The 26,610-nt window shown below is 24.0% G+C and overlaps 1 protein-coding gene across 1 annotated transcript; it reads left to right on the plus strand.

The window, feature by feature from the left end:
* Positions 1 to 10,182: 10,182 nt before the first annotated feature.
* LOC145843986 (uncharacterized) lies at positions 10,183 to 25,383 on the plus strand. Its single transcript, XM_082951292.1, has 12 exons — positions 10,183 to 10,227; positions 10,411 to 10,477; positions 11,866 to 12,021; positions 14,520 to 14,702; positions 16,824 to 16,968; positions 21,272 to 21,428; positions 21,512 to 21,575; positions 21,746 to 21,900; positions 22,774 to 22,932; positions 24,570 to 24,615; positions 24,687 to 24,835; positions 25,235 to 25,383. The coding sequence occupies exons 1-12, from the start codon at positions 10,225 to 10,227 to the stop codon at positions 25,325 to 25,327; spliced, it is 1,377 nt and encodes a 458-aa protein (XP_082807418.1). The 5' UTR covers positions 10,183 to 10,224; the 3' UTR covers positions 25,328 to 25,383.
* The last annotated feature ends 1,227 nt before the right edge of the window (positions 25,384 to 26,610 follow it).

Below are 26,610 nucleotides of genomic sequence, written 5' to 3' on the forward strand. Positions count from 1 at the left end.
CTAGTCGATGACCAGAATCAACAATAAAAGTCTTGCAGACATTTATGAAAATAAATCTTAGCAAGCTGCATATTTTTGGAAAATTATAGTTAAGTTTTTAATATCAAAACTGTATGAAATTATTATTTAATGAGAACTAATGTACTTTGCAGTGTGCACTGAAAGACAAAATGAGAGCACAATTCAAAAAGTTTGTCATAAATATGTTTTATAACTTATATTTTTCAACTGAAGCGCAAGAACTAATTTCGGAAAAACTTGGGAGGAAACCATAATAAAAAATTTAAACCACTAATTTATAAATTTTCTGTTTTTATTAGAACATTAAACGAAATATTAATTGAAGTATTTCGATGTACTCTTAAATGGAGTTAGTTTAAGAAATATGACCATCTTTAATCAGTCTTCAAATATAACAAACTTACAAGTATTACTTTTTATCAAAGAAAACAACGTTACGTGTATAAATAAAATAGAAAGACAGGGCATAGCATATATAAAATATGTCTTGACTATAAAATAACAATATTTTGTATTGTTACTTCAAATCAAATATGTAAAAAATATTAATTAAGTATTATCTCTGTAGTTTAATTAACAATATCGTTTTCTATGAATACAACTAAATTTTAAGCTTTAACTTTTTTTAATAGCATAGTTTGCTAGTAAAAAATAACTTACTATTAAATTGTAACAATAGAATTGACCTACTGTTATAAGAAACGTTCATTAATGGATATTGAACAGTATTTATAAACAATATTAAAAACATAAAGCCATTGTCAGAAGTCAGAACATTCCAATAACATACAAGTTTAGGTACTTATCCGGCAAGTTCGTCGCGTATCTATATTCTTTACCTCTATGATTAACCAGCCTTACCCAGACATTTAACAATAAATCACAAAAATAAATTTTTTTTAATAAAAAATAACAATTAAATAAGTTATGTAAGCTCAGTAAATATGCAAACAAGTTGTTTTTTAAGCTTCCTACTTGTTTGTGACAAATTATTTTTCAGTAAATATAAAAAAAAGTTTAAATAACAATAACATTATGATACATAAATAATATAAATTGCTGTAGAAAAAATATTTAGAAAAATATAACGCAAAAACAACACTTTAATACAAATGATACTACTAAACTGCAACAATATTTACTATTTATTACGAAAGCTATCAAAAAAAAGATTTTAAATTAATTAAACTTAAGTTTATACCAAACACGTAGTTAAAACAATCAAATTCCCATAAACACAAAAAAACAAACAAAGAAAACAGTTTGTTTTATAGAACATGAATAACAATACCAGAATTTGATGAAAGTTTCAGAAAATAAATTTGTTTAATTTTTCAAGAAACTGTTAACTGACTGATTAAAATAGTGATAAAAGTAAAACATTTAGATTTTTATTTTGTAAAATATTAAACAATAGAAATCAATCTGCGATTTTAAATATACTAAAAAAATCTCAAAAAATATGTATCAATAAAATTATCAATGTTTATTAACAAATTTCTATCAAAAAAGAACTTGCAAAACAAAAATATACTAAAACAAAACCAATACATAGCAGATTTTAAACTTTTGAAAGCTCTAAAGGTATTGTTGACTAATTGATAAACATAAAAAAAGAAAAAAAATTCTGAGCTTGCAAAGTTCTAAATTCAATAGAAAAACAATTCCGTAGCCATGAAGAACGAAACCGCTGAACAACATATTAAAAAACGTACTGAAATCTAGTTTTGGAAGAGGGTAAATCTTGTCTTGCCCGTACACCTTAAAACACTACTGTACTGAGTATCAATCCCTTTCTTTAAGTTAATTTAACTAGGTTAATTATATTTTAATATGACTTTAAATTTTATAATGTTTACTACTTAAATTGTAAAGAAATCTTAGAGCATTTGAAGAATGTGAATAAACCATACAAAAGTGAAATATATGTTTTTTAATTAGGCGAAATTGTGAAAAACTGTTTAAAGTCTACCAATGTATGAATTTGAACATTTGCAAAGAAAGCTTACCTATATCAGATTTCAACAGAAATAAAGATGAATAATGAATAATTTTTAAAGACAAAATAAATAAATTAACATAAAAACAGGGTTGCCACTCGGTCAGGAAATCAGGAAAAATTCAAAAAAAATTCAAAAGTCAGGAAATTTGATAAAATTTAAAAAAAAGTCAGATTTTGTCAGTTCAAATTTACAAAATTCCTTGTTAACCAAAGCCTTCAAATTGTAAAAATGAATTAAAAGTCCTTTAAAGTCAGAAAAAAATTCCAAAATTTTCCTAGAAATTTACAATAGTATTTAATTTTATTTCCAATGTCTTCATCTGGTATAAAATAATAAAATATCTTTTATAAAACTGCAAAAGTTTTCCTTTAACATATTGAACAAGTACCCTACTTGAACAAGCAGATTTTGTAAGCTTTTTAGTATTGATGATCTGTAGCAAGGACACTTCCATAGTGAAACTGTGATATATACACTAGCATGAAGTTTTCGTGATATTCGATATTGAAACAATTAGATATTCTATAAAACCTAATACAAAACATTCAATTCTAAATAAAAAACAAGTCGATACTTATACTTTTCTGACAACATTGAAACTTTGTATTTAAGTTCTTAGAGGTATTATTTAAAATGCATATTTTTTAATTTTTGCTATTTGGCCGTTTTTTATCAGCAGTGACATTTTTAATACAGTGATTTTTCATTGTACGTTAAAATGTTTATACACAGCTTCATACATTAAAACTTAAAAAAAATCGATACTTATACTTTTCTGACAACATTGAAACTTTGTATTTAAGTTCTTAAAGGTGTTATTTAAAATGCATATTTTTTATTTTTTGCTATTTGGCCGTTTTTTATCAGCAGTGACATTTTTAATACAGTGATTTTTCATTGTACGTTAAAATGTTTATACACAGCTTCATACATTAATTAAAACTTAAAAAAAATCGATACTTATACTTTTCTGACAACATTGAAACTTTGTATTTAAGTTCTTAAAGGTATTATTTAAAATGCATATTTTTTTATTTTTTACTATTTGGCCGTTTTTTATCAGCAGTGACATTTTTAATACAGTGATTTTTCATTGTTCGTTAAAATGTTTATACACAGCTTCATTAATTAAAACTTAAAAAAAATCGATACTTATACTTTTCTGACAACATTGAAACTTTGTATTTAAGTTCTTAAAGGTATTATTTAAAATGCATATTTTTTAATTTTTGCTATTTGGCCGTTTTTTATCAGCAGTGACATTTTTAATACAGTGATTTTTCATTGTTCGTTAAAATGTTTATACACAGCTTCATTAATTAAAACTTAAAAAAAGTCGATACTTATACTTTTCTGACAACATTGAAACTTTGTATTTAAGTTCTTAAAGGTATTATTTTACTTTTCCATTTCTTAATTTTTGTTATTTGACTGATATTTATGAGCAGTGATATTTCTAATACAATACATTTTAACTAAAACTTTCTTCGTTGGATTAAAACTTTTTATTTTAGTATACTAAGTTCGACACGTTTTTAGCTAAATTTTAGCCATTTAGATGTAAAAATTTAATGAAACTACTTAAATTACATCTACTATAATATTTATTCTTAAGAAAATTAGAAGGCCTAATTAAGCGATTTAGCTTTTTAAAGCAGTTTATGTTGCTTTGCACTGCATACTGCACCCCGTGACTTCACTGATAACATCTATCAAAATTTAGACTAAATATGAGTAAACTAGGTTTAAAAAACATTGTTGTTAAACTTTAACAAAGTGTTTTATTTTACCATACAAAAGATACAAGTATTTTACTATTTTATTGCTAAATTAAAGACAAAAAAGAAAAAAATAATAATGAAATTTGAAAATATTTGGTTAATAAAAATGAATTTTTGTAATTCACGATATGTTCGGCAAAACTAGTGTTTATTGGAAAAATAAAAAGTTTTAGTTAATTCAAAATATATTTAGTATTAAGGAAATGTAACAATTAAAATAGATTTATTCTTAGACTATAACGCAAAACTATCTAATTAAATACACAAACATTTGAAACATATTGTAAACCTACTTAAGAATTGTTTTTTATATAAAAAAAAATATTACAAAAAATCATATTACTGAATGACAGATTTTTGTGTCAAAATGAAATTTCTTTACTTTACATGTTTAAATTTCAGGTTTTTTTCTTAAACTTCTTGAAATCCAATTAAATCTCAGAAAAATATTCTGGCTATCCCTGACTTGTTATTAAAATTATGTTGAGTTTTTTAAATTATATTCTTAATTTAAACTTACTCTAAAATACTTAATCAAACACTTCAAACTATATAAAGATTTCAATCATATATTTTCTTTTATCATTTAGTATGAATTTGTAATAAATGAATTTGTTCTATTTATTTAAAAAAATTAAGTTGTTCTACAAAAAAATACAAAAAATTAAACTAAGTCATGGCATAAACCTCTCTTATAACTAAATTCAAACATTTAAAAAAAAGTTATAAAGAGTTTAAGTATACACATGAACTTGGTACATAAAAAACTATACTTTGTGCTTAATAATATAAATAAGATAAAAAAACATATTGATTCTATAACTCTGCAATATAAGCATTTGTATATATATCACAATTTCACTATGGCAGTGCCCTAGTGACTACTAAGAAGAATTCAAAAACTGATTATTCAAGTATGGTATTTGTTAAATATATCAGTAGAAAACACTTTGCAATTTTATAAAGGATATTATACTTATTTTTAGCAGATGAAGGCATCAGAAAGAAAATTTTTTTGTAAATTTTTGGGTAATTTTGCAATTTTAGTTTGACGTTAGACGATTTTCAATTATTTTTTTACCATTTGAAGACTTTAAATAAACAATTTTTTAAATTTCATCAAATCCCCTTGAAAATTCCTGACTTTGACTTTTTTTCAGAACTCCAATTTTTCCTGACTTTGTCTTTTTTAGTATTTCCTGACTTTTCCTGACCTTGTGGCAACCCTGCTAAAAATATCTAAATTATGTTAAAACACTTAATGTTAACTAAATTAAAAAAGCAATAATAAAACCATGAAACTTTGCCTGACATTTATAATAAAATATCCAGAATTGAATCAGTTTTTAAAATTTTTTAAACTAGAAAGACTTATTCAGTAGTCTGAGTGTGAGGCAACTTTTCTAAGTTTCGAACATAAATACAAAAGTTAGCTTACAAACATAAACATCTCTTGTATTTTCTTTTAAAATTATATAACTATTTTGCAAAATTTTAATGGATAGCTAAATTTAATTACAAACATGCTCAAATAAGTTTGCTAAACCAATCATACTTGGAGATAAAGTATTGATTTAAAGCATTTATCGAATGGTCATTAATTAACTTTACCATATAATTATTAAACATATCCTTAAAAAATAGTCAATAGCAAACAAAGTGCAAACTGTAGTATCAACTTGAAATATTTTAGGTTGGAACTAATTTCAATTTGTTTTTTTTTAACTTATTTTAACACTTATAATAGCAACTCACTGCTTATCTCGAAAAGACACGAATACTGTTTATAAAAACCATTTTGGTAAACAAGATCATCAAAATTAGTTAAGCATACGAATTGTTTTTGGATAACTTAGCATAGGAATATTCCAATTGACTTGAAACAAAACTACAACAAAAGGGTATTTAATAATTAAACAAAAATATAAAGCCGTTTTTAAAAACGTTTTTAGAGTTAAAGTTTTGTTAGAAAATTGTGAAGAGTTTTAAACTTGGTTTAAAAAAAATCATCATATTTTTTCATTATTTATTGTTTTAATTTTTATGAAAAGTTTTTATGAACAACTTTAATTTTTTTGTTTGATTTTTTATTTAGTTTAAAGATGTGTACAACCAAAGTTGCTATAAACATAATTTTAATTACTTTATATGCTTTTCGTTTGTTTAACGATAAAATTTTTGAATTAGGTAAAACTTTTTATTTTTCAAATAAACACTAGTTTTGCCGAACATATCGTGAATTACAAAAATTCATTTTTATTAACCAAATATTTTCAAATTTCATTATTATTTTTTTCTTTTTTGTCTTTAATTTAGCAATAAAATAGTAAAATACTTGTATCTTTTGTATGGTAAAATAAAACACTTTGTTAAAGTTTAACAACAATGTTTTTTAAACCTAGTTTACTCATATTTAGTCTAAATTTTGATAGATGTTATCAGTGAAGTCACGGGGTGCAGTATGCAGTGCAAAGCAACATAAACTGCTTTAAAAAGCTAAATCGCTTAATTAGGCCTTCTAATTTTCTTAAGAATAAATATTATAGTAGATGTAATTTAAGTACTTTCATTAAATTATTACATCTAAACGGCTAAAAATTAGCTAAAAACGTGTCGAACTTAGTATACTAAAATAAAAAGTTTTAATCCAACGAAGAAAGTTTTAGTTAAAATGCATTGTATTAGAAATATCACTGCTCATAAATATCAGTCAAATAACAAAAATTAAGAAATGGAAAAGTAAAATAATACCTTTAAGAACTTAAATTTAAAGTTTCAATGTTGTCAGAAAAGTATAAGTATCGACTTGTTTTAAATTTAATGTATGAAGCTGTGTATAAACATTTTAACGTACAATGAAAAATCACTGTATTAAAAATGTCACTGCTGATAAAAAACGGCCAAATAGCAAAAAATAAAAAATATGCATTTTAAATAATACCTTTAAGAACTTAAATACAAAGTTTCAATGTTGTCAGACAAGTATAAGTATCGACTTGTTTTAAATTTAATGTATGAAGCTGTGTATAAACAATTTAACGTACAATGAAAAATCACTGTATTAAAAATGTCACTGCTGATAAAAAACGGCCAAATAGCAAAAAATAAAAAAATATGCATTTTAAATAATACCTTTAAGAACTTAAATACAAAGTTTCAATGTTGTCAGAAAAGTATAAGTATCGATTTTTTTTAAGTTTTAATTAATGTATGAAGCTGTGTATAAACATTTTAACGTACAATGAAAAATCACTGTATTAAAAATGTCACTGCTGATAAAAAACGGCCAAATAGCAAAAATTAAAAAATATACATTTTAAATAATACCTTTAAAAACTTAAATACAAAGTTTCAATGTTGTCAGAAAAGTATAAGTATCGACTTTTTTTAAATTTTAATGTATGAAGCTATGTATAAACATTTTAACGTACAATGAAAAATCACTGTATTAAAAATGTCACTGCTGATAAAAAACGGCCAAATAGCAAAAAATAAAAAATATGCATTTTAAATAATACCTTTAAGAACTTAAATACAAAGTTTCAATGTTGTCAGACAAGTATAAGTATCGACTTGTTTTAAATTTAATGTATGAAGCTGTGTATAAACAATTTAACGTACAATGAAAAATCACTGTATTAAAAATGTCACTGCTGATAAAAAACGGCCAAATAGCAAAAAATAAAAAAATATGCATTTTAAATAATACCTTTAAGAACTTAAATACAAAGTTTCAATGTTGTCAGAAAAGTATAAGTATCGACTTTTTTTAAATTTTAATGTATGAAGCTATGTATAAACATTTTAACGTACAATGAAAAATCACTGTATTAAAAATGTCACTGCTGATAAAAAACGGCCAAATAGCAAAAAATAAAAAATATGCATTTTAAATAATACCTTTAAGAACTTAAATACAAAGTTTCAATGTTGTCAGACAAGTATAAGTATCGACTTGTTTTAAATTTAATGTATGAAGCTGTGTATAAACATTTTAACGTACAATGAAAAATCACTGTATTAAAAATGTCACTGCTGATAAAAAACGGCCAAATAGCAAAAAATAAAAAATATGCATTTTAAATAATACCTTTAAGAACTTAAATACAAAGTTTCAATGTTGTCAGAAAAGTATAAGTATCGACTTGTTTTAAATTTAATGTATGAAGCTGTGTATAAACAATTTAACGTACAATGAAAAATCACTGTATTAAAAATGTCACTGCTGATAAAAAACGGCCAAATAGCAAAAGTTAAAAAATATGCATTTTAAATAATACCTCTAAGAACTTAAATACAAAGTTTCAATGTTGTCAGAAAAGTATAAGGTTTTATAGAATATCTAATTGTTTTAATATCGAATATCACGAGAATTTGTATTTTTTGTAGAGTAACTTAAGTCTTAAAGTAAATAATAGTACATTTATTTGTTACAAATTTTATACTAAATGATAAGAGGAAATATTTTATACAACAGATATATAGTTTAGTTTTAAGGTTTCAACTGTAAAAATTTGTTGTTGCTTTAAGATTTCAGTTGTGAAAGTTAGTTATTAATTCAAGGTTTTAATTGTAAGTTCCTTATATGTCATTTGTTTATCTAGATAAATTTATGCTAGGAAATGCTAAAAAATTGTGTCTTTTTTCAGACAAGCTGTGTTTATAAGGTAATAATACAAGCATTTGCTGATAGAGCTGTTTATTACAAGCATCAATCATACACAGATGGTTTAAGTGATGTACTGGAAGTTTGATGATAGAATTTAGCAAAAAAACTGTTGTTTTTAACCTGTATTAAAATTAAATTGAAAGCTTTATATAGTTTCAAGTGTTAGATTATGTATTTTAGAATAAGTTTAATCTAAGAGTTTGATTTAGAAAAGTCAGGAAAATTTTGGTAAAAAGTCAGGAAAAAGTCAGGAAATTTTTCTCAGCTTAATCAGTGGCAACCATGTATAAACTTAAGACTAGACATAGTGGTTATGATTAACTTTAGGTGAGCACCAATATCAAACTGAAAACATAATACATTGGATGTCTTATTTAACCATAATTCTAGGCTAAAAAAATGATACTTTGTTTTAAACAAGCTATAAAAAAACATAAAAAGAACTAAATTAAAATATTTTAAACTAAAGTATTTATTAAATTTTATTTTACAACATCATAATCAATATAAATTATTTTATTGATATAATCACATTATATTGTAAAATAAAAACAATTAAATATTTAGGTTTATTAGATTATGATATATAGTTTAATTTTATTTGTGTATTTAGAAAAGGAAAATTTTTAGCCTCAAATTATGACTAAATAAGATATCAAATGTATTATAATTTCAGCTTGATGTAGGTGCTCACCTAAAGTTAACCATAACCAACATAGTTTAATAGTAATCAAGTGGGAACAGTGTGGCACACAATCAGACTACTCCAGGCTAGTTTGAATTATTCTTGAAAAAACTCAGGCTAGTTGAAATATTTATCCTGAATAAATAACAGGCTAGTTTTCAACTTTAAACAATTAATTTAAGAAATACATAACATATATATCTTTTTATTTCGTACTTTATACTTTAAAGGTGGCAATTAAAGTTCTCAACTTTAATAAAATAAAAGGAGATTGATCAGTAATAAATTTTAAATTTTATTAAACAAAACAATGTTTCACTTGTTTTCAAACAAGATCTTCAGTTGTTAAAAATCTTATTCAAATTGAATAAGATTTCTATTTGAATAAGATTCTATTTCTATTTGAATAAGATTTTAAACAACTGAAGATCTTGTCTTAAAACGAGTGAAACATTGTTTTGTTTAATAATATTGAAAATTTATTACTGTATCTTTTTATTTACTTAAAATGTCGTGCAACAGTAATTGTGTGGCAATTTGCTCATTGAAATCTAGAAACTATGATATAAACTATTAAACTTTGCGTAAGAATATAGTCTTCAATTATAATATATACTTTTAATCAAAAGTTACCTTAAAATTCATGAAGCAGTAAAAATTAACTGGTAGATTAATAAATTGTGTAAACAAATAGACTAAATTTCAAAAAAAAAAAATTAACCCAACTCCTATGCCCTTCACAACAGTTACTTTAATGAAATAATTTTTCCAACTTTTTCAAAATAATTACTGTTTACTTTTGATATACTTTTTGTTTTCAGTTGAGCATATCATTATAAAAGCAAAAAGTGTGATACAACAGTAAAAAATATTAAAGATAAACATTGATTTCAATTGTTCTATAAGTTTTGTAACACTAGTATGAGTTTTATTACCAAAAAATTATAATATAATTAATTGTATCAATTGTTTCATCTGAAATTTTAGATGTAAGAATAGTTTTTCCTAAATGCTTTTCTTTTCAGGTTTTAATATATTAATAACTAGAAAGCAAATCTTCTTGATATGGTAAGTTAAGTTTTTAGTTAAATAATATCGATAAAACAATGTCATTAACACTTTTAAATTAAGTTTCTTAATATAGTTATTGAACACTTTAGTTTGAGTAAATTTGAAAAGCAACATTTAACAATGCTTAATTAAAATATTTAATTGAGTTGTACAACACTTCTAATTTTATTACATGAACAGTCTACAAGAAGAAGTACTAGAAACACACCAAAAAAGGAGCCAAGTGATGTACTATCTGTCAAAAAAGGTGTTTCTTTTAGTTATGACTATGCTTATAATGTAATAACAAAAATATATAGAACTTTTGTTTTCTTGGCTATAGAGACTTGAATTTATAATAATTTAAGATGCTTTGAAAATTAAACATGCCAACTTTTGATTATTTTGCTGTGAAAATTATTCATTTGTAACTATTTTATAAAATAAAAACACAAGTTAAAATTTTGTTTTTACTTCTTGATTAGTGTAAGTACAAAGCACCCTGAAAAAATAAAAGAGTATGTTTTTAAGTTAAATAAATACCTTAGTTACTAATTAAAGTATGAAAAGCTTTTATCATTTCAAATATTATTAAAATACTTTATGAAAAATATTTACAATAATAACTTATAGTATATACTCTCAAAGCTTTCAAATAAAAGCCAATTTTAATTTTTAAAAGAAACCACCCACTCTTTATGGTATTAATTCACAATGATTAATATGATTTTTAGCAAAAAACTGATGCAGTTGAATAGTAAGTATAATTTTTTACAGAAACTTTTAGGAAAAAGTAATATATTTATAATACTTGAATTTATTATTAACTTTGTGGTGTTTGTGTATTGTAATGTAGCTTAGCTAATACCTGAACAATTTAAAAAAAATTGTGTACAAGTGCAATATGTAATAATTTAATTATTGTTAATAAGTAGCATTACACATAGTTTTTTTTAATTTTTTCTACACTAAGTATAATAATTAAAGATGTTTATTATTTGATAGATATACATACTACCTGTTATTTTATAAATATCAAAGGTCATATAATGATAATTGATATGGTTTGAAAACATTTTGCCTCTATGTAATGTTTAAACTATTAATCCTCTTTTGTTTTCCTTATACTGAATTTACACCAAAAAAAGGTTAAAAAATGTTTTACCTAAAAGTCTTGGGACAAACTACAAAATATTTTAATGGGTTTTTAAATAGTAAAAGGCCTGAAAAATAATATTTATACATTTTTTTATAAATTTGTTAAAATAAAAATAAAAAGTTCTAGCTTCTTTTTTTAAAAAGTATAACCTTAAAATTTTCTGTATCTTTATATTTATTTTTGTACATAATCTTTCAATACTCCTTGGAAATTTACTATATATTTTTAAGTTTTTGTATGATGATATTTATAATAAGCAATGTAAATGTTATACAAAATATGTATATTATAAGAATTTTGAAAGCATTTTCTATTTTACAATCAATTTAAAGACCATAAGTAAGAAATTCTACTTCTACTGATATTTATTGCTAATTTACTGCCTTTTAGCTTTATAGTATTCTATACTAGTAATTATTTTTTCTATTTTATTAATAATTGATTGGTTATTAATTAATAGTTCTAGTTTTAACTGTATTTTGTGCAAATTTTGACAGAAGTGAAAAATGAACCTGTTGCACAGACTGATGTCTTAGTTTCACAAACTGAGTCTAAGGATGTAAACAAGGAAGAGAACACTCCTACAGTTCAACTAGATGCTAGTGAAAACAATCAGAATGAAGAAGAAAAAAACAAAAATGGAAACAAAAGAAGTTGGTTGATACATTTTATTATGTTAATTTATTTTAACAAAGTCTACACACATGGTTGACTCTTTGATTTTTACAAGTTGATCTTATTTTATGGCATTTTATCTGAGCTAACAGACATTTTTAACAGCTTAAAAAAATTTAAAGTAGTTTATGAGATATGAGGAATCAAAGTCGGTGACCTCAATAGGTTCCTAATGGAAAGTGCAAACTAAAAATGCAAAAAAAAGACCATTTCACTAAAAATCTATCTCCTCCTTCATTTTTAAGCAATCTTCTACAGATTTTCACAGAAAGTGTATTATTGAATTTTTTAAAAGATTGAATGCAGGAATTTTTTTAATTTTGAAAAAAAAACTACTTATTTTTTTTGTTTTTTATTATATATATATATTTTTTTTTTAATATTTAAAAAATTCCAACATTCAAAGTCTTTTAATTCATATAAGGAACATTTCCTGAAAGTTTGAGGTCTGTAGCTTAAAAAATGAAGGAGAAGGTAGATTTTTAGTGATTTTTTAAATTTTCCAAAAAAATTTGCGGTCTATATGTTTGTATTGGAAATTTTTTATGAAAATTACAATATCTGAAAAGTTAAATAAGATTTTTTGATTCTATAAAAACTGGCTTGTAGTTTGTACTTCAAGCTTTCATATAACATCCAGTGTTATTTTTAGTAAAAAAAAATGTTGGACCCTCCTATGCCCTTAACTATTAAAATGGCTATTGGAAGAACTCAGCTTGTTATAACTTAAGAAAGTTTAGAACAATATTTAAATAGGCCTTGTAATTTTTGTTGCACAAATATAAATTAAAATAGAAACTTATCTAAATATTACTTTTGGATAGTTAGGTTGTCATAAATAATATAGTGGATTAATATTAGAGGGTAAGAGCAACTTGGGTAATTCTTTGACATTTAGAAAACTAATAGCCTTAATATTTTACTTCTGTTTTATTTATAAAAGAGGAGAAGTCATAAAACTATCTAATTTAACATTAGGTTTTTGATAGCAATTTGGAAATCATTTTATAAAAGTTTATAAATTAATTGTTCAGGATTGCTACTTTACCTTAAAACCTTGAAAAACCTGGAATTTGGCGATCTAGGCAAAAAAAAAAAACTGGAAAAACCTGAAATTTTAAACAATTTTTACATGTTAAGTAGAAAAATTTTGATTGACACAAAAAATCTACCATATAGATTAAAATATTTGTCATCATCAACAATTTCTTAACTAAAAAACACATTAGGAGTAGCTTTATAGTATCTTTTCAATGTTTTCATACTATTTAGCACAACTTTTTATATTAAACTTAAGGCCATAGGGGGAGGAAAGCCATGTTTTTTACAAGTAGATCTTATTTTATGTAGTTTTTACTAAGATTCAAGTTGCTTTTTACCGTTTCAAAAAATACAAATTAGTTTTGAGATATGACTGGTCAAAGTCAAGCCGCATAATAGATTCCTTATGAGGAGGGAAAACTAAAACAGCGAAAAAAGACTATTTTATTTAAAATCTATCTACTCCTACATTTTTCAAGCAATCTTCTTCAAACTTTCACAGTCTATCTTTATACAATAAAAAAAAAACGGTACTTTAGACATAAAAAAATTTAATTAAAAATACTTTTAAAAAAATACTGTTTTTTTTATTTCAGTGATAAGATTTTTATTTTTTTAATATATTAAAATTCATAAGTAACATTTTTTTCTTGTAATGCAAGGAACATTTCCTGAAAATTTGAAGAATATTGCTTGATAAATGAAGGTGGAGATAAATTTTTAGGGATTTTTTAAATTTCTGATAAAATTGACCCCAAAAAATTTGTGATTCATATGTTTGTATCAGAAACTTTTTACAAAAAATAAAATATCTTAAAAGTTGATTGATATTTTTGAATTCTATAAAAACTGGCTTGTAGTTTGTACTTATAGCTTTCAAATAAAAGCCAAAGTTATTTTTTGTAAGAAAATGTGTTTATTATATGTTTACCATTTTATTTATTTTTAACTTAAAGGTATATTTCTTGCCATTAAAAAATCAATTTTAATAATATTATAAAACATTAGACTAGTAAATATAAAAGCACAACTTAGTTTTTTTTAATGCGAAATAAAAACTAATCTTGAGATCAGAACTCATAAAAAATACCCTTAATAAATATAAAAACATCATTAGATAACAAATTGATACAAATTAATGAATGCGTATTTAAATAAAAATTACAAATTTATCAAAGTTTTAAAACATTCTAGTAAAGTAATAATGTTATTTATGCTTTACAAAATAACTTAGTTAGTTCTTTATAAGAAATTTTATCCATCTACTTACAACTAATTAATTCTATGTTGTACAGATAATGTTATATAAATTAAAATAACAAATGAATTTACATGTTTCAGTGTTTTACTAGTTGAATAAACTATTGTTTAACTGTTTGATGCACCAAGTACAATGATACTAAACAATGTAATAAAAACTAAACATTTGTTTTAGAAAACGAAGGAGTTGCAAATAACACAACGAGTCTTAAAAAGAAGATGAGACTCAATACTTTTAAGAAATCTCGTTCTTACAATTTTTCAAGCTTCACTCCGAATAAAGGTGCAGAATTCAAACAGCCGAAACTTAGGCCTCCATTTGCTAATCCTCTCGAACTACTCAGTCGTTTCTGCCCAGGTAAAGTAAAATTATGTACAAGTTAAAATTTGATTTTGTAATAGTTCTTATAAAGTTATAATCTTTTAGTTATTTTGTTTAATACAAAGTTGAAGTTTTATTAAAAGAAAAAATAAATGAACTTTATACTTCTTTCATTATGTAATTTAGTATAGCATTATTAATATTACTTTTTAGTTTGTAAACTTATTGCACATTCAAAAAAATAGTTTATAAATCATGTAGCTGACTACTTCTGATTACTAACAAAATTATTGTTTTTGTTTTAATTTAAGGATTTTAACTCTTTTAGAGTAATCAAAAGTTATCGTTTAAAAAACGACTTATAAAAGAAAAATTGAAACACATAAATAAACAAGTCTAGTTATATCATTATTTGTTATTGAAAATAATAGTGATATATGTGTTGTTAGGAATGACAAAGTTTTAGATTTTGTTACGAGTGTTATAATTTTTAAAATAAGAAATATCTTCTGAACTGTTTCAATTTTAGCTTAAAGAAATACAATATATGTTTCTATATTTCTCTTCTTTTATTAATTTAAATTGTTTGATAGCAGTAATGTAGTTCTAATCGTCTGTTACTAAATACTCTAAGCCTTTAATATTAAAAACGCATTTAGTTAATTTAAATGATGTGATTGATACCCTTTTGATTAACAAAAATTATATTTAAAGTGAATAATATTTTTGTTTATTGTTTAAGTAAAAGTTACACAATTTAAATACTTCGGAGATGATAAAAGTAGAGATGATAAAAGATTTCCCAAACTTTTTTCATAAGGCCTTGGTTTAAGAAATTAAAAAAAGCTATGGCACCTCCAACAAGGTTTCTCAAAAAGCTACAATAAAAACTGCTAAAAGACCTTTTTATTTATTTTTTTATCATCAACTCCAGAATATCTAATTTAAGTTTCAGATTATGGCCTTGTGCCTTCCCCTTTTACAGCTTGTGACCCCTTAGATTTCCTTTTTTTTTCCATGATAAAAGTTTCAAAACTACGACCAAAATGCCTAAGACCTTTTCTTTTGCTCTTCATGATCAACTCTAGTGTAAGTTTCAAATTATGACCTCATAGCCCCCTGTGGCCCCTTTGCTGCTCATGGCCCCTTAAATTTCTGTAATGGCCCCCAAGGGAGCTACTTGGCCAAGTTTGGGAAGCCTTAGTGTAGAGTCAATATAAAAGTTTTTGTAAATTTATATTGAGAAAAAATTCACATTAGACTAAGCAGAATGATGACAATTGAATAGATGAAACTTGAATAAATGAAATGGTATTATAACTTAAACATATCTTACTTTAGCAAACAAATATTTAACTTAAGTAATAAACAATATTTAGTATAAATAATAAAAATAAATTTAAACAATATACAAAAGACACTCAGTGCAAAAATCCTGATATATTTTTCGCTATTTTAATCAGTGCAAATAGCAATAAATAAGAGATAAATTTAGTTTATATAAGTAACAGTTGTAACCATTATAAACAAATATTAACTACATAAAAAGTTAATTACAAAAAACTAATCAAATACTAATTATTAAAGCTGATTAAATAGAGCATTAAGTAAATAAAAGAACATTATAGTGAAATTGTTTTTGCCTACAAATGGTAGGTTTTCTATTTAAAATGCATTTAGCTTCCATTTTGACTACGTCAAGCACATTACAAAAACTTTAATCATTATAAATCTCCAAATTGAAATTTTCAGCAAACTTGAAAACTAGTTTGAGAAGCTTTATTTTTTAACGTGATTAGTCAGTGAATGAATGATGTATGTTTTATTGTTGGGTGTCATATTTATTAAAGTGCGGTCTAGTTTACTACTTATCAAACTACTGGCCTACGATGAATATTTTACTTGGAATCATATTGTCAGGAAATTTATTATTTACTTTATAAAGTTTTACAAAAAACTAGATATACTTTTTAAATACATACTTTGGAAATATTTTGATAACATTGTATAATTATAAGTTTGAAAAGTGAATATTTTATGTACTTCTAATGAGCTAACACTTATTTTTTTACTGTAAAACTAACTTTAAACTTTAAAAACATGGTTTTAAGTATTTATTGTTATGATTTAACTTAAAATTACTTTAAATGTTTTTAGATGTAAAACCAGAAATTCTCGGAATTACTGGAATTAAGCCAAATGAAGTTTTTGCAGCCACAATAAAAAAAGACAAAAGTCAGTTTTTTGGTTTTGGTTCAAATAAGAAGATGGCAATGCAAAATGTGGCAGCTCATGTATTGCAGTAAGTTATGTTTAATAAGTATTGAAAGAAAAAACTTTAATAATTATTTTTTTTTATAAAACATAAAAAAAAATACAGTTTTTAAGGTATATGAGTTTATTTAACGTGTTTAAAATTTAAATTCTTGATAATAATAATTTACAAAAGAATGAATTTATATTGCTGATTTTCATTGACAAAAGTGTTCCAAATATTCTCTAAAAATAAATGTTACTAAACTTATGATTATCTCAGAAGTTTAAGTTGATGAAAATGATTTCTTTTATAATCAAAGAATAAACACCTTATTTAAATTATTTTTCTCATTATTAGTATTTAAAAAACATTATATTAGATGAAGAAAACATATGTATTTGCTTTTGAGTCAGGTATAGTTATAATAAAAACAATTTGATATCTTTGTTTGTTCCTTTTAGAAGATCTTTAACCAAAATTAATACAAATGTTTTGATCAACTGGAGTATATCTTAAAGTGTTTTATTAAAAGTTATTTTGATTTTATAAATATTTCTTTAGTATTATTTTAAAAGTCTTTAGTCTCCATATTCGTTTAGGACTGTCATTCACTCAGACTAGTTAAAAGTTTTTGAAGCCAATTAAAAAAACTAGGGCTAGCTTCAAAATTTATTTTAACATATCTGGTCTTTTCATTCTGATATAAATTTTGATATTTTTAGTTAGTCTTATTCAGTGTTGTTTATTCTGTAGTGTTTAGGCTTAATCATTTTTTAAATTGTCAACCTTGTTGTTTTACCACTTTTAAAATAATTATTGTATTAACTTGATTTAAACTTAACAGTCAGGCTAGTACAAGAAGGCTTTTTTCTTCAAATAGTTGGAACCTTTGTTCAATAATTGTTGAATAAAAACATAAAGTTTGTTCTTTTTGAAATTTAGAAACTCACTCTTATTATTTACCATCTTAGTAAACAACATAATTGTTATGAATTAATGTATGTCTTATATTTTTTTGAAGTTTTAAATAAATATTTGTAGTTTTTTATGAAAATAATGATATTAAAAATATATTTAAGCTTGGAAATATCAAAGCTGGTTAAACTTTTCAGTCAAAATAATCATGTAATAAAAAATTAATATATTAATTATTATGTAACTGAAGTCCTAAAGTATTTGCTAAATTTGAGTTTTTTTTAACCACCGTTTTAAAAACTTTTAACATGTTGAATTACTTAATATAGTTATAATTATCTCATACATCCTATGATAAAAAATACATTTATCATCTTAAAAAGACAAAAACTATATATATATTTTTTATTAATAGTATAAACTTCAAAATTGTCTAAATTTGAACTGTTATTTACTATGTTAACTTACTTGTGCTTGTTTTGAGTTCTTTTAATAAACAAATGTTTTTTGAAGTTGTAAAACATTTATATTTTTACAAACGTCAAAGTGTTTAATTTTTTTTAAGTGTTACCATAAATTAACTTTTAGAATTAAGTGAAAATTGTGACCTAGTTGTTATTTTTTACTTCTTCTTAATTAGGGTAATTATTTTTACTTGTTCGTCTTTTTAGTTTTTTTATACATGTTGAAATTTTCTGGGCTCTTTTTCTAACTGATTTTTTATATTTTCTGATTGATCAAATTAAGGTAATGTTTTTTACAAGTTGGTATTGTTTTATAGTTTATTGTCTTAGCTAGCAGAGACTTTTGACTACTTGTGTATTTTACAACATTTTTTAAATTTCAAAGTAACTTATGAGATATAAGGATTCTAGGTCGCTAAGTCTAATAGGGTCAATACTTTTTTCACTAAAAACATATTATCTCCTTAGTTTTATAACCAGTCTTCATAAGATTATTATAATTAGTTCATATTTTAATCATTTTACCTGAAAGAATAAAAAAAAAGAAATACTACTTACTATTTTTAAACTTTTTATCAGAAATTTTATTTTTTTGTTGTCAAAAAAGAAACCAATTAAACAAGTTTAATTTTCCTAAATTATATATAAGCAATGTTTTATATAAATTTGAGGTCTCTAGCTCAAACATCACAAAAGTAGATAGATTTTTAATAAAATTTTAAATTTGATTTAATTGCGGTCTATACGTTTGCCAGGGTTGTCAAAAAACCTAGAAACCTAGAATTTGACAATTGGTGAAAAAAAAATTAAATTTGATAAATTTTGAAGAAAAAAAAACCTGGTATTTCAAACAAAAATTACTAAAACACCTGAAAAAAGCTGGAGTAACAAACTATTTTATATGTAAAGTAATGAATTTTCGATCACATGCAAAAACCAATTATGAAAAAAAAATTATCATTTTTATTTTATTAAAAACCACATTTAAAGTAGCTTTCCAATATGTTTTAAATGTTGTTATGCTATTTAAGAAAGTTTTAAACCTTAAATTGAATTTTAAACTAGAAACGGACCAAAAAACTTGTTCTTTAAAAAACTTGAAATAAATTTTAAAATCAGTTAAACAATTTCAAAAAACCTTTGGCAACTTTGGTTTGCATCTGAAAATTTTAAGAAAAGAGACTATATCTCAATTAATTAAAGTTTAAAAGCTCTATAAATACGGCCTTCAAAATATACTTTGAAGCTACTAATAACATCTAATGTAGTTATTTTTTAAATATTTTGGTCAGTAAACTAAATTTTGCTCTATTAGTTCATCAGTACTAACTTTAAAATCTTATTCAATTAGAATAAGTAGAGATCTCTGTGTGTTGTTTTTGAAAGATCAAAATATATAATATGACAGCCAATGTTAACTTTTAAATAAAATTAAACAAATACTTCTTAAATAAACTCGTTTTGTTGTTTTGTTTAAACATTGATTAAAGCAATTACTAGGTTTAATATTTTTTTACTATGACTTTGTGATCACATTGAAAATTCTTAATAGTCTTATTTTTTCTCAAAAGCGAAGTAATATGTAGATGTTGGTACTTAAAAGTATTTATCAAGACTTACATGTAGGTAAAATTGTTCTTTTGTTAGTTTTTATTCTTTAAGCAAGAAACATTTTAAAGTCTTAAATTTTTGCTAAGTAAGTGGCGAAGCATTGAAATGGATAAAGAAATCTAAAATTAAAGTTGATCAGGTCACGTGTGGAAGTTGTAAGAAAGTTGTACCCTTAGTTTAACATTCATAGCTAAATCATATCTGACTAATTCTTAAGCACTTCTAAAATCAGTTTAAATAGATAATTAGAATTTAAAAAATACTTTTTTGAAATATATTTAAGGTCTTTTTTTCTCGTGCAACTTTGAGGTCAGACTATTTCGTTTTTGAGAACTAATTTATTAATATGGTACAGTTGTGGATCATTATTTATATTTATATTAAAATTTTAATTAAAGTGGATTTTTTTTGTTTTAAATAATGTGATATTTATTTTTTATAATATTTTTACAAAATTTTTATAATGAATATATTAACCGTAATGATTTTCTGATGAACTTAATTTTAATGATTCATATATTTTTTCAAAAAGTAAGAATGAAAGGTAATAATTTTTTTTGTATAAATTCAACTAAATAAATTGATAGTTTTTTTGCAACCTACACATTTGTAGTTTTGGCTATTCAATTAAAAGACTTGAATTCAATAAAACTTTGAGGCTTAATGTTTCATGTGTTGGAAAGTTTAGTAAAAATTATCTTAAATAAGATTTACTTTTCAAATAGCCAAAGTTACTAGTTGATAGTTTGTTTAATACAGATCTTAAAGTATTGGGTTCGTTGGAATGTACGATAATAACAACAACTTGTAAAGTATTTCTTGTATTTAACTGGCATATGTTTCTTTGTTTTAACAATTAACACAGTTCCACGAAGTTCTGTAAAAAAAATAGATAAAGAATAAGTTTATTTTTAAATAAATATATGCTTTTCAATGTGAGTAATTAACATATATAATTTTTCTTCAATTTTTTTTAACTTATAAAAAATATACCATATATATTTTTCATCTTCCTTATACTCTAATCTTGTTTGCAGTACTTATTTATTTATAGAACTCCGTGAGCTCTGTAAATTGTTTAACACAGAGAAACATATCTCCGGTATTTAAAGAAAGTACTGTGCAAAATGTTATTATTATTATTTAATTCTTTCTAAACATTAATAATCATTAGTTTACTATGTAAGACTTGTGTTCACGTAAAGCAGCCAGTACAATACTCCTTCATCTAAATTAGTTTTGATATAGTTTTATCTTTATAACAACTGCAACTTTTATTTAAACTTAGAGAAAAGTAGTTGCTTTAAAAGTATATTCTTTTTTATTTAAACTAAATATAAGTTTTGCGCTATTATCAGGGTATCGGAGCCAATGTTGTTTGTTAGCGGAGTTCTTGACAAGTGGCTGAACGAAACTTACTGGAACCGCTTGTTTCATTTAGAAACTCCTTCCAAGAGAGAAGTTGATTTTACCTCTGACGATTGCTGGATTGAAGAGTTGAACGGAAAACGTCCTGTACGTTTTACTATGCATTATTTTCAATTTACTTTTTTTGACCTTTTTCAGACGATAGATATTTATGCAAGTTATTTTTTTAGAAACCAATTTTGAACAAGGAACAACAGCCATATCTTGTGTCAGCTTTGATTAAAAATATTGACAGTGAGTTTATAATTACTATCATTTTTAAATGTTTTAACACTTTACTTGCTAGAACCTAGCAGTTTATGATTAATGACTCAAGTATTTATACATTAAACACATTTGTTGTAGTTTATTAAATAATTAATTAGTTTTTAATGAATACTATTTTAAATACTTCTGTATTTTAGAGAAAAAACAAGCTGAAAGATATCTTAACGAGTTAATACCAGGCTCTTTGGAATGTTTCGAATCATTTCCAGTAGACTCAGCTGATGGTAAAAAACTATTTCTAATGTCTTTCTTTTTAGAAGGTCAAATTTACTCTGCTACTTCTTCAAGTAAAGTGAGCATTTATTTTAATTAATAAAAATGCTTATTAAAACCTTACTTAATTTTTTTTATTAGTTAAATACTTTAGAATCATCTTAATTTAGTATAACGTTTTGTAAGATATGTTTGAATTTAGTATTAATCATTAAATGAAAACCAGGTTTTATTCAAAATCTTTCTTAGACAGACCATATTTTTATATATATATTAGAGGCCAATTTTTTATACTTAGTTTGCTAAATTATATTGTTTTGATAAGAAGGTAAACAATTAATAATTTCTTAATTAAATACAATTTTTCTTAATTTTTTAAACAATTAATTCAAAGCTTAGACTTGGATAAGTATTATTATAGAATATTTTTAAACTTTGAATTTAAACTCTTCCTTTCTTTTAATTCATGTTTTTTTTTATTTAAAAAATAGTCTTTGATTGAAATTTTTTAACGATAAGAAAATCATTTTTAAAATCAATCTATTATGACCGTAAAGAGTTACTGATCTGAACTTGATATTTGATCATTAAAATACATGAAAACTTTTTGTTTTTATTTGTTTATATAATTGAAAAAGTATAAAATCTTAAAAGCTAATCCATTAAATTGTATTGATAACTTATTATTAGTTTAAATCAAATTATTTATTTTGAAGTAGTATAGTAGCTTGAAGCAAAAATAGTGATTTTTATTTATTTTGCAATTGAAAATAGTTTTAACAATAGTCTATTTATACTGTTCTTGTGCAGTTATTGTTGCCTGTTATTACAGATTGTTTTTTTTTATAAACTTGTAATGTAATAATTCCGTTATAGATAAACTTATTGAAAAACATGTTCTTAAACGTACAATTGTAACCAATATAAATTCAAATACAATAAAATACTTAAGGAAATCGCTCGGAGAGTAATTGCAGCTGAAATTTTACGCAGAAAGTTTTTTATTGATGAGTTTAGCACTAAAAAGTTAGAAGGCGAAAATGAGGATCTTGAGGTCACAGTTCAAACCAAGCTGTCTAAAGCATTGCAAAAAGTTAAGAATGCAAATGATGTAAGACTTTTAGAATTGTTTTTCGTGTTAAAACTAATTTTCTGTACTGTAAAGTTTACTTATAACTTTCTTTTTTTTCTTCTTATTATAGAAGAATACTTAAGATTTAAATTATAGTTATGTTTTAAATATCTGAAAAAAATAAGTAGCATTACTAGTACTATATGGTAAAATTATTAGTTATGCACTAAGTGAAACTTTTATAAAGTTAGTTTGACAAAATGTGAATTAATAATCAAGCTTAGATATCTAAAGAAATATATTAAAAGTTATAAACAGTGTTTGTGTATAAAAGCCATTAAATTTAAAATAATGCATAAATAATTTTATATTTTAATTGTTTTTAAAATAGTTCTACCGTTAATCAACTACATATAAACTAACATTACATTTTAGAAATTATTTTTTAGGTTACTTAATATTTTATAAATGTTGCATAAATTATTTAAGTGCTTCCAGTATGTTTTTCAGTTATCATTAATACTGTTATTGTTGTTAAAAGTAGTTTAAAAGGTATGTTTGTTTTTTATTTAGTTGTTAGATGAACGAAAAAAAAAATATCTAAGATAATAAATCTGTATAGTTAAATGAGTAGACCTGTCTAGGCTTGTTTGAGAGCATAATAGGGTGTCATCCTTACAAAAGTAAGGGCTATAGACGGGTAAATCACATTTTTGAAATTTTTTTTTGTAGAGTGTTAACTACTTTAACAGCTTTTAAAAATTCAAACTACTTATAAGATATAACCGGTTAAAGTGTTTAAAGTTGAAGTGTACAATAGGCTTCTTATGGTAGGAGAAAACTTAAATGGTGATTAGATAAGAATCACTAAAAATCTATCTATTCCTACGTTTTTTAAGATAAATGCCAAAAACTTTCAGGAAATGTTCCTTACAATGATTATAAATTTGTCGTAAGGATTTTTTTATAAACTGAGATGGTTTTTTTTTTGTTTCCAGTAATAAAATTTTTATTTATCAATTTTTTACATCAACTTTTTCTAAATATTGTCAAGAAATTTTTTTGACAATTTCGGGTATTTATTTTTTACAAACGTAGTAGGAGATATATTTTTAGTTATTTTTGTTTTGAACTCTACAGACTCGAAACTTAACGAAACAATTAAGGTTCAAATGGTGTTAAATTATTTTATGTGTTGCATCTTAGAAAAGTAGACCAAAACTTTGTAAAAATCCCCCTTTATCAAAGATATTTTTATAATTGTTTTTACTGTATAAAAGGTTTAAGGTAAGAAGGAAGTTTTTCTTACATTACCTATAGACTCAGGCTGTTTCCGTTGCTGATTAGTAACTGTTTCTATGAATAACTTATAGCTTAATGTTTTTTGTTTTCTATTAGTTAAGTTTATAGTTTTCAGCCTATTAATAAACTTGTGTGATTGCATTAATTCAACAGTTACGGACAAAAACTGTTATAAAGTTGAGCTTTTTTTTTTTAATTCTAATGATTACCATTATCTTTTGTCGACTATTGTTTTTTTTATTTTGCTAAAATCGAACTACAGCATTTTTAAAAATGTAATAAACTTTAAGCTATTATTTATTTAGGTTATTTATATTGACTTAATTAACCTGTATGATACTCTAACGTACCTAACTGTTATTATAACTTTTTAGAGCATTAAAGTGTTTGCAGTAAAAGACCCGCGTTTGTACAACGCAAGTGAGTTATAGTTCTCATATTTTATAATGTCATTAGTTATTTTATTTTCAAAACACTGAATTTTTTTTCAGATAATCCCATTCAGTTTCTTGTTCAGTGTTTGAGAACAACAACTTTAAAATGGGTTGAAAGAACTGAGCTGTATGTGATGAACCCGCCTTCATACACATTTGTTTTGGAAGTAAATGATAAAAAATACGAAGGGACCTGCAAAAGCAAGGTACTTGTTATAATTTGCATTGCAGTTTTATTCTGTGTTTTATCTAGTTCAGGGATCAGCAAACTGCGGCCCATTAAGGGTAAAAGTTCGGCAAGCGAGCATATAAACTTTTGAAACTCAGACTAGACGTACACATTTTATGATCTGAAACAAAAAGTAAAAAAAAAAAGATCACATGTATGCATGACGGATAAAAGGGTAAGGTTATGACTATAACTTCTGTTCAAGCGTACAATTTTTTTTCTAAGTTTAGTCGCGACTACAAAATGTTTGCCGGCCCCTGATCTAGTTTAATAGCTTAACATACTAAAAAAATAAATGTGTACTAATTTATTTAAAAAAAAACGTGATTTCATGAAATTAAACCCGGTTCTGTTATGTATTTTTCTTGTTTTACAGAAAGGAGCAAAAGCAGCTGCTGCGACTAAATGTTTAAAAGATCAGTTTGACCTTGATGCAATTGTTGCTGCCCAAAAAGTTGTTGCTGCTTAAAGGAATATTTCAATAACTTATAGTTGGCTGTCAATAAATATATTTGTTCTTTTGAACTGCTGATAATTTGTTATAGTTTTCTTTAATGTTTACTTTGTTGTTAAAATTGATTAGTTTTACTAATTTTGTTATTTTTAGTCAACTTCCGTTCTACCAGTGAAATTTTTTCACTTTATAGTGTTAACTTCATTTATTAGATAAAATATTTCGACTTGCGGTTAGCTTTTTTTAACAAAACATTTTAATTTATATTAAGATGCTTACTAAAAAGTTTATTATAGTATATTTACATTTTATTCTAAAAAAAAATAATTTAGTTAAAATAGCTTTTGTAAAATATTGAAGTTATTTTCTCGAAGTTAATACATGTGGATTGTTGTTGTATAAAGATAAAAAATAAACGTGCCTACACGCAATGCTGCAAATATACAATTTATTTCTTAGACGTTTTAAACACTTTTTTGGTTTTACAAAAGTACAGTAGACTACCGCTTAAGTACGCACTTTTTTTGGTACGCACCCCGCCTTAAGTACGCACTTATCCAGAAAGACAAAAAAAATCTTTTTTTTTTTTTAAACTTTCAGAATATCTGCAAAAGAAAGGCTAATTTTAATGTGACATAATATAAAACTACTTACAAATTTTATAAAGTCAAAATAAACATATAAAACGAAACAACAACAACAAAAAACTAAAGTTAAAAAAAAATTAATCAGCATCTTATCATTGTGCACTTATACTATAAATGTTTCTACTGATATAAACTTTCTTACAATTACCATCCTGAAGCGTTTTTCTTTCAAAATAAAAAAAATCAAACTTTTCTTAGCTAATGCAAAAATATGATAAATGTATTACACTTTAAATTAAATGTTTGATAAAAATCTCAGCTATAAAAACAAAACTAGGTTTATTCATTGACTGAATTTCTATATTAAATGTATGTATTAATTATGTAGAAACTTTTTATAGCAAATAAGACGATTTTAAAATATATTAAAAAATTTGCAGATTAGAATTCGTATTAAATGTTTTGTCTAAAACAAAAAGACTTGTTTATTTGGTGGCTGTTGTAAGAAAGAAAACAAACAACTAAATTTCATATTATACTATGTCGTCAAAAAGTACGCACTTTTTGGTCGGGTTCAATTTGCGTACTTAAGCGGTAGTCTACTGTATATTGATAAATATGTTTTTAATTTCTTTGTCGGAGTCCTGAAAATTGATTACTGCCTAGATAATTCTTCATTAATTCCTTGTCACCTTTTTACTATTAACCATT

This window comes from Thalia democratica, chromosome 1 (genome assembly GCF_965202585.1).
Source record: "Thalia democratica chromosome 1, ktThaDemo2.hap1.1, whole genome shotgun sequence".
In the NCBI taxonomy this organism is placed as follows: Eukaryota; Metazoa; Chordata; class Thaliacea; order Salpida; family Salpidae; genus Thalia; species Thalia democratica.

Coding starts and splice junctions, on each gene's coding strand:
- LOC145843986 (XM_082951292.1), top strand. Junction 14,703..16,823: donor ACTCAGTCGTTTCTGCCCAG/GTAAAGTAAAAT, acceptor AAATGTTTTTAG/ATGTAAAACCAGAAATTCTC. Junction 21,901..22,773: donor CTGCTACTTCTTCAAGTAAA/GTGAGCATTTAT, acceptor AAAATACTTAAG/GAAATCGCTCGGAGAGTAAT.